Source organism: Oculina patagonica, chromosome 8, assembly GCF_052425735.1.
Source record: "Oculina patagonica isolate OP01 chromosome 8, crgOcupat, whole genome shotgun sequence".
NCBI lineage: Eukaryota > Metazoa > Cnidaria > Anthozoa > Scleractinia > Oculinidae > Oculina > Oculina patagonica.
Window position 1 is genome coordinate 25245173 of NC_135765.1, and position 10048 is coordinate 25255220.

General features: G+C 36.9%; 2 protein-coding genes across 2 annotated transcripts; both read left to right on the top strand.

Moving 5' to 3' along the window:
* The first annotated feature begins 2047 nt into the window (after positions 1-2047).
* On the top strand, positions 2048-4314 carry LOC144663256 (neurocan core protein-like). Its single transcript, XM_078524164.1, has 2 exons — positions 2048-2288; positions 3794-4314. Exons 1-2 carry the CDS (start codon positions 2048-2050, stop codon positions 4054-4056), a joined length of 504 nt encoding a protein of 167 aa, XP_078380290.1. The 3' UTR covers positions 4057-4314.
* A 2644-nt stretch (positions 4315-6958) lies between these two features.
* LOC144663837 (neuropeptide FF receptor 2-like) lies at positions 6959-9037 on the top strand. The gene is made up of 2 exons (XM_078524900.1): positions 6959-7047; positions 7725-9037. Exon 2 carries the CDS (start codon positions 7741-7743, stop codon positions 8800-8802), a length of 1062 nt encoding a protein of 353 aa, XP_078381026.1. The 5' UTR covers positions 6959-7047; positions 7725-7740; the 3' UTR covers positions 8803-9037.
* The last annotated feature ends 1011 nt before the right edge of the window (positions 9038-10048 follow it).

Below are 10048 nucleotides of genomic sequence, written 5' to 3' on the forward strand. Positions count from 1 at the left end.
ATATTTCTTTAGCATGCTATACGCAGGCCGATGCGTTTCAGGTGTTCTAATTACATAAAGTACTATAAAGTATTATATAAAGTACTTTGCATAAAGTATTTCTATGTGTAGCTTTCTTGGACAATGTCATCATTAAAATGTCATAATTAATTTTATGTGAAAAGTTTGAAACACATTTTTTGTTTTCTATTACGCAGAATAACTGTTAAAAAAAATCTTAGAGTCATCCTTGCCTACTTTAAAGGTTTTTTTGTGTGTGTGTGTCCGAAATGTATACTATTGCAAGTATTATTAGAACACGTTGTCATTTCGATATAAACATTTGACATAAACGCAAATATATATAAACATTGTGCAAGGAATTAAATCAAAATATTTGTTGATTCCACGATGTATTATTTTCACTCCTTTGTTTCTTCTCCCCAAAAAAAATAAAATGAAATGTTCTTATATGGCGAAGAGTCTCAATGAAAAGATTTTTGTTCTTGAAACGCTTTAATTTTTAATTTCAGTTTTTTTTTATGTCAATTTATGTATTTTATGTTTTACACCCCTTTGCCTTATCAAATTCGTGTTATGTTAATTGTTGGCTAAAATTTCCCCTGCTATTTTACTTCATTATATTCATTATATTTCATTATATACGTCTCTGAATAATATTCTTCTCAAAAAGACAAAAAACAAAAATATCCTTAGTTGAGTTTAGGCATTCAACTTCAAAAAACTCATTAAACACCCTTTTTATTAAATAAATAAGCTTTTGTTTTGTGACGATAAAGCCAGCATAATTAGACAATCAAGATCAGTGACGAAAGACAGGTCAATACTGAAAGAATTACTACTAAAACAGCACGAAGGACTCCAGTATTTGATTCCGGATGAAATTTAGTCGCAAAAAGAAAAAAAGATAACACAAGCAGTACTTTAAAACTTTTGAAATGTGTTACGGACAAACCTACTCTATCCTGATTGTCGCCGTGACGATTATATCATCAGTTTGGGGATGTTCGGATCAACTGGGTAAGTTGATTGTTCAGGTATCAGTTTGGTAATCTCTTAAATAGAATTTTGCGTAAAAGACGTTCACGAATCTCAAAACTATTTCCATTACAGTATTCCGTCGTGTTTTGTTCTCGGAGTTCATATGCATTGAGATGATTCAGAAATAACCGCATGCTTGCTACACATTTCCCAAGTGATTTGGCAAGAAGGATGTAGCCAAATTTCTAATAAATTACTTAAATCTGACATCCTTTTTATTTTCAAATGACACCTACAGTACATATCATAAAAATGTGGCGGCCTTTTGCAAATCTTTGTACGTTCACAAAAGGGAGCTTTAGCAATTTTATATTCTGCCAAAGTGTGTTCTTGTAAGTACTTGCGAATAGTAAATTTCCAATAATGCCCGTTTTAAGTCTGAAAATGATGTGATATCAAAAACCTAACATTTTTTACGTTACTGGAAAAACTGTCGTGCTTTTTGCAAATTTCTTGTAAAAATTAAAATGATAACAAAGTCTACGTGGATATAGTGGCACCATTTTCATGGATTAGTGAAACAAATTCAAAGCTAATTGTTTTGTACTTTGCAAATCGAGATTGACAAATCGTTTCTTTCTTTCATGTTTATCTCATGTCATGCGAAGTATCCAAGCCATGTTTTGTCTAGCTAGTTGCAAGGAAAGCCTTCACATCAATTATAAGGGATTTCCAGTAAAAAATCGCGATTTATGGTACTGAGATTTATACATGCTTAAAAAATCCTTAAAAAAATCTTTTCTCAACAAAGCTCGGACTTACTGAAACGTGGAAAAAAACAGACTCCCTTTGTTGCCCTCCGTTGATTGAATTCAGATATTTGTAAAGTAGTACAACTGTAATATTAAAAAAATTTTCGTTAGACGCTGAAGCTTGTGGGATTGGCTGGAAACCTTTTGAGAAGTCCTGCTACAAAATCCACACTGCACCCAAAACTTGGGAAGAGAGTATGGCTCATTGTGTATCTATAGATGCACATCTTGTTAAAGTCACCAGCCGTGAAGAAATGAACTTCATTTTCTTCACGTTTGTAAAGCCTTTACGGTCCGGAAGTGCCTGGATCGGGCTCAACCTGAAGCATGGTTCATTTCGCTGGACCGATGGCACCGAGCTGAGATACAGGAACTGGAATGTCGGGGAGCCAAATAATTTCAAAGGATATGAACACTGCGCGGAGATTTTCGTAAACAATGGCAAATGGAATGACATACCCTGTTGGTTAAAAAGACCGTACGTGTGCGAGAAAGGTATGTTCTCCAGACAATAGAGGATGAAGGGTACGTGTAAAGCTGGGTTTACACGCGCAGTTTAAATTTATGTGACAGATATATTCGGTCATTTACATGACACAAAAACGCATTACAAACATGGCCAGAATTGGCGGACATGCACAATGCGCATGTGCAAAATTCAGTTCCAATATGTCCACAAAGCTATACAAAGCGTTGTATGGAGATAAATTATTAAATGGTAAAATACTGATTTACTTAACTTTTTGATTACTTGCACAATCACTGCATTAATCTTGCATACATTGTTGGTTCTATGCATGTCTCGTCTGCTCAAAAATATTTAAACTCTCTCTGCTTTCCACGATTAAAATTATACGTACCAGTTAACCAGTGTTCATCTGTAATCGGGGCTCCACAAAACCCTGTTTTAGTCCTCATCTGAGATTTCAAAACGTGATAGCTCTCTTCTATGAGCGATATCTGAATTTGCCCAATTCGTCTCTAAGAGTGTACCGACCGGACAGTTTACTCGATAAATTTTGTCTCGAAAGCAATTTTCGTGGCCCTGCTTTTTGCTTTTAAAAATCCCGTAAATCGTCGAAAGCAAGCACCAAAAATCCAAAAATCCACTGTCTTTGAACTACGGTATTTCAGCCGTCTTTGCTCCAATTTTACTGCAAAAGCCATCGTTTGAAAGCTCTTTTGATCCAGTTTTGTTATCGCGCAATATTTTTGACCAGAGGTTTCCCTACTACACAAAAAATTCCTCTATGTAGGCCTCATTCTTGTGTATTATCGTCGATGTATATGAGCCCAAAGTCAGGCTTTCGAATCAGCGGCTATTACCAAGTTTCGTGACCGCTTAATATACGATGCATCAAAATTCGCCGACTCCAATGTCTGCGATTTCTGGCCATGGTTTAGTGCGCAAGAAGTGACATTGGACAGCCGAGATACACACAAAGATACGCGCGCACAGTGCCCAGTGGGAGATTGGGCACCACATATGCTGACGCAATATTTGCCACATTTAATGTGACGAGACGTCTACACGAGCAATTTTTGTATGTGACAACTTCAATTTGTCACATGAAAGCTAAGATGCCAGCTTGTCAACAAATATATTAGTCACAAAATTTTGCTTTTTTCTCATCAACACGAGCAAATAGAAATTGTCATTATAAAAATTGCTCGTGAACACGCGGCTTAAACGATATAAAAGGAGAATATCATCCAACGTTTACGTCTGCGGTTTAAACGAATTCGAACGAGTGGCCATTAAACTGACCCTTAAGCACGGTCTTTAATAGCGGGGTATTTATAACTATAAAGCAAGTTTCTTTAAAGCGGGGTTTAAACGCGTATGTTTATTATTTTGGCTTTTTGCATGACATATATCGCTTGACACCGCTCACGTATAGATTAACTCACCCACCCCCTTCCCTTCCGAAAAAGAACAAAATCAGCTAAGCATTTGGATAATTACAGGCTCCTTGACAGTTTTCATCCTCCACATGTAGGCGGTCTTCGAATTCATCCAACGCAGTACATGTCAGCGGACATCGGAAACAAGGATCATGCTCTCGTAAATAACACATTCCAGGAGCATCACGTTGCTGACGTCACACAGTGTTTAAAAAAGTGTTTGAACAATAACAAGTGCCTTTCGTTCAACTTCGAGTACTTTGGGTCGGCCTCAAGGAAGTGTGAACTGAATAACTCTACAAGAGCCTGGGCTCGTGATAGGTACCTGAAGAGACCTGGTTTTATCTACTATGATTAGAGCCTGTATTTAAAGCTGAACGATTGAATGAAAATGAACTCTGAATAGATTTGCACACTTTTGGCAACAAAACCACCTCGAAATCAAACTGTCAGATCTCATCCGTGTGATCCAACACCAAGTTCATTAGTTCTGAACATTAGTTCAACACCATTCTTAGTTCTGACAATGCTCTTATTTTCCTGCAAAGACAATAACATCTAGTAGTCGATGACGCTCTTTATTTCCCTCATCTGTGAGCCTTTAATTTGTTCCCGCCATTGCTATTGTGACAAAAAAAAAAAAAAATATCAATCAATCCTTAATGAATAGTGGTGGTTATTTATACTATTAGACCTATGCACTAAGGGGTTATGTTTCAGTAGCTCTTCATGAACTGTCGAGTTGCGTCAGTCAATTGATAAGGCAGGTGAAGATGCAACGGAAAGAGAGGATACATACGACATCACAACAGCCTCATATTCAGGCGTCAATTAGCCGGTCGGTTAATCCAGTGAGGCGTATTTTTTTTACGTGCGTTTACGTGCGTGAAAAAAAAAAGAGACAGTGTATGAACGACTTGCGTAAATGTCTACGCAAGTCGTTCATACATTGTCTTTATTTTTGTTCACGCACGTAAATGTACGTAAAAAATACGCGTCAGTGAAAATCTACCTTTAAGGCGGTAAGGCGGGAAAACGGAGCGCGGGGGCTTGCCCAACAACGCCACGCGGACGCACACTATCATTCCCATAACGCAAAGCGCACTCCACGCACGACCAAGAAGGAGTACGCCTGGGGACGAAGCAGGCGTGATAACAAGGTGACATGAAAATCAGATACGAAATAACATACGAGAAAGCATTTATGAGATAAGATACCAGATAACACACGAAATGAGACGTGATATGACACGCAAGATGAGACACGAGATGACATGTGATGACACATGAGTTGAAACACGAGATACCTCAGAGGACATGCTAGATGACACATGATATATCAGATGACATAAAAAATATAATTTGAAATGACATACAACAGTCTGTTTTGCGTTTGGAATCAAATATATCTTTATTCTTAAAAAAGGGAATTGGTTAATTGTGGGGTACCATTACAATTAGTCGAATCCACAAGGACTGCACGGCATATCAGAGTTAGTCTGAAAAAGAGTCATATTTTTGCAAATACGCGCGGTCTTCAAACAAAAGGTCTAGAGCGAGTGTCAACACAGAGGGAGTGGGGAGAGGCATAATTATTCAAATTATTTCCAAGCGAAGGATAAGCCAAAGCCCTAAAGTTTATTCACGTTCTATAGTCAAAAGGACAACGAGGTATGTAATTTGTTTTCTATTTTATTTTATCGTTTTAAAGTAATTTCACCTTTGGGAAAGAGCAATTCTTCTATTCGCTTTATTTTTCACTAAATGAATAAGCTCAAGAAACGAGCACCAGTGTGCAGAATTTACATTTATGCGGGTTTGAAAGCTGTAAAATGTTACAAGTGCGATATATAATATTTGAAAAGTAAACTTGTAAATACATGTAAAACTCTTCAAGGTCGTTATAGTTCGTTTTAAGACTTTTACATTGCGCTTTCAAACATGGTGCTTGAGGAAATTAAAAGTCAAGAAGACTGACATTATTTCTTGAATACATTAACAGTTACATAACGTTAAAATCGTCGTATGTCCTTTCTGCTCCATCACCCCCAGGCCAAATAGGGTTAAACACTTTCAGACGAAATAGGTGTTTCAAACTATACGATAAATTATGTTTAAGAGTTTCTCCGTTAAAAATGAGCTCGAGGGCTTTGTGAATTTTAAATTAAGAACTCATTAATGTTTTGTATGCACTTTGCAAAACAAATAAACTGACAGTAACAGCAATTGTCTCCTTTTAAACAAAACCAGAGTTATAAAACCATTGGTACAGTTGTCTGTTAAGGGCTTGCCCTCGAAGATTTTGTATAGATTTTACTAGAAGAGGTTTTTAATTTTTACAGCTTGGAAAAGCTTGAAATCTAGACCGTTGACGAAAGCTTTATTTGAAAATGTTTACTTCTGATTGTATACACAAACGAACCGAAAACGCATCTCTATTATACGGTAACATCATAAATTACTCATTTCTTTTCAAGGAGGCTTCGCGTCAAAGAGTCACCCGGAAATGGCATTCTCAATTAAAACTCTTCCTCGCCATTATTTCAATCGTGTAGTTTGATATAAATTAAATGACAAAAAAGTTCCCTTCAGTTGGCAGCAAACAAAAAGTAATTATGATGGTATTTTTGCAAGGTGAAAACAAAAAACCCACGTCCCAAGTGGAGGAAAGTGTTTTCGCTTAAATTTTAATTAAAACGCAATCTTCCCTGGATGACAACCCAGTATGCCAACTTTCGGAAGGAAACAAACTGCCAATCAAGCGAATGTCTATTTGCAAACTTACGCAAGTAAATTAAAATACGGATCAAAAAACAAGGAATTAAATTCGAACTTAAGTTTACTACAAGCAAGACATACCAAATTATTAATTAAAAAAAAAAGAAAGAAATGGAGAGAAACAGAAAACGAAACAATTATTCTGCATTTCGTGACGTACGATTTGACACGTACAGCAACTTTCAATTATGAAAGAGCGTTTTTCTTTTTAAGACACGTGTTTGGCAGGAAGGAGGCAAAGAAAAATAATTGACCTTATATTTGCAAAATAAAGGGAGTAAATTAATTGAGAAATACAGCGGAGTCATGTTATCACTTCTTAAGCGCTCGGTGCAGGTGAATTTCCGAAATGTCTAAGATAAACTTTTGTATTTTTTTTTTTTAAATAAAGGCGTCGGTATAAATTTTCAACGTTGGTATTTGTATTTTTACTTCGTGCGCACTGGACACACGACACCTTACTTTGCCTTTTGTACAAGATAAAAGATCAAAAATAAACGGGTTCGAATTGGCAACTTTTATCTGCAGATGACAATGTTGTGTTTGTATTTGTTGCGACACACTCTTCAAGGTAAGTTCCATTTGGAATATTTTGGCTGTTTAGAATTTCGATTTATACATTCATAATGGCTCTTTCCAACCCTTTGTATGTTGTTTACCTGCGATCTGTTTTCCACTTGAGAGAAAAAAAAAGACTTGTACAAATTTCAAACAGGTTCAAGTGCTTGGTATTACACAATTATTATCAGAGCATAACACGCCGAGTTTTTTGCAGGACGTTCACTGTATTTTAAAAGGCTGAATATTGTGATGTTATTTTTTTTAGAAAAAAAATATCTGTAATCCACTGCTGTCCAATTTGAACTTTTGCATGGCCATGGGTGACAAAACGGATTTTATAGTTTAAAGATGATTGACGGCAGCAAAAAGCGTAAACCGCCGGTTGAGGATTGAATTTTAGAGTTCGCATATCACTGAAAACCGCAATAAGTACATGTCACTTGAGACTGATGAAGAATTTGCTTTTTGACGCCCATCAGATTTAGAAGAAAAAAAAAGCGACAAATTAACTAAAGTTACATTTCGGTTTTAAAAAGTGACGCTGGCAGGGCAAGTTGGCCCACAGTGTTTTGTACAAATGTTCTGAGAAACAAATTTAAGCTGTTGATTCTTATAAGTTCGCGTGCCCTCCCGACTTTCGAGAGTGCAAACAATCATAATTACGACTTGATCTTCTTATTTTATTAGGTGCACAGTAAACTACATGCTACATACGCAAAACTTATTCGAAAGTATGGAAAACAACACGAATACGTCGTTATCCTCATCGGTCGCCGAGTTTCCGCTGCATTTCAGGATTCTGAAGTTAAGTTTGTACGTTATCATCTTCGTAACAAGCCTCGTTGCCAATGTTCTGGTCTGCACTGTAATTTTGCGTCGTAGGAAAATGAAGACAGTTACCAACTACTTCATTTTAAATCTTGCTGTGGCCGACATGTCACTGACTTGTATCTGCATACCATTTGATATTCCTGTGCAAGAGCTGCACTACTCGTGGCCATACGGGTCCCTTATGTGCAAGATATTGTACCCCATGCAAACATTTCTCCTGTTAGCCTCTGTATACACGCTAACAGCCGTTAGCTTGACCAGGCAAAGGGCAATTGTTTATCCTATGAAAAAGCAACTTACAAAGACTGGGGCAAAGATCATTATCCTTGTTGTTTGGCTTTTTGCTATTATACCAGTGACACCCTATTTTCATGCGTTGAAGTTCAATCCTGTGATGAAAACTTGCCAAGAGAGCTGGGACAATACCACGACCACCAAAGTGTACACAACGAGCATCTTTGTATTCCAATATGTCCTTCCATTCTGCATTATGTTTTTAGCGTATTTTAGCATCAGTCGAGAGTTACGGCAAAGAGCAAAGAATGGTAATCGATGCCTTAAAGATCTGCAGGAGGAAGAAGCCCGGAAAGTTACGCGCATGCTTAAAGTGGTAACCACGCTGTTCGCCTTGTGCCTGCTGCCAAACAATATCATGTGGCTGTGGCTCGATTATGGAAACGCCGACAAGCATTGCAAACATTTCTGGGAACTTGTGGCTTTTTCAAATATTTTGATACTTGCTAACAGTGCTGCAAATCCTATCTGTTACACGGTTTTCAACGAGAACTACCGACAAGAAATGAAGCGCTTGCTAACTCAGGGACCGTGTAGACGCCACGACTCGGCGTCCAAGAAAGACGAAAGGATTACGCCTCCCAAACATTTGCTAAAAGACGTGAAGAACAGGACTTCTACTATGATTTCGTCTGTTTAACAAAGAAGTATTGCTGTAATGCCATTATGACTGATCATGATGTATGTTTATGTCTTTGTAAAAGTACATAGCAACAAGTTTTGCCTAAAGTCAATGATTTTTTGTTGGTAAAGTATCTGATGGTACCCGGTCGTTTAGCCTCCTAGACGAGTAGGACGACTAGCCGTCAGTGGGTTATATTAGCCCTCAACCTGAAGTCGGGGGCTAAACGATCTACATATGTCACATTTGTTTTTTTATTTTCAAAACAACCCTGTTATTAAAAATCACAGTCAGTCACAGTTACTTCGTACAGTTGTCTCCAGTATTCTTGCTAAAGATCATTTGGAGACAAAATTGTATCAAATGTTTTTTTTTTACTTAAATACGAGGTTTCCAAGATGATCTTTCATATCCAAAAAGTAGACTAAAGTAGATTAACGTATTAGTAATGTGGAGTAAATTAACATATTACCAAAAACCAGTTCGGGCAATTTCAAAGTTTCCCCAAAACTGTCTCATTTATGGCAATTCGTTTGCTACCACTCCATTTGTAGTACTCTCAATGACAAAATTCAATGCATTTCTATCCCTAGAATCAATTAGGAGGAAACACTGATTCGCCATTTTTAACACCATTGATAGCGACTGACCACTGTAATTTGAAAATCACTCTGACTTATAGCGTCAGTGGGGGTGATTAGACGTTTTCGTAGATGAGCCTCGGATAAATAAATAAATTCACAGATTCGTCAAAGTATAAAATTGCTAGTTTCATCTTATAGGTAATTTTATAACTTTTATTCTGATATATGTGGTTCAAATTAATTATTTTTAATGTATTCCTGGCGGAAGGTCATTGTCTATTTAATTGATGGCCCTGACCGAACGAAGAACAGATCAAAATTGTGTTTTAAGACAATAACTAAAACCAACAGAACAGAATACATTTATTGTTGGTCCAGTATTTTCTGGTTAAAATATTTTAAGGCTTAGCATTTTGGCGACCATACTTTTTTTTTCTCTGTGTAGCCAGATTTGTAATATCATAGAGTTGGGGCACATATCCTCTTTGTGCGAACCTCTTACTTGGTTAATAAAAATTTCGTGACTTCACGATTCAGTGATCAAATAGTTTGAAAGCATTTAATTGTTCTTTCATTGAATGTTAATTTTACGATGCAAATTCTTGTCAATCGGCCCTTTCGATAGCCTAACTTTAAAGCATTGGTACCATAATAAGGTACAGTAACATTTAACGAAGACA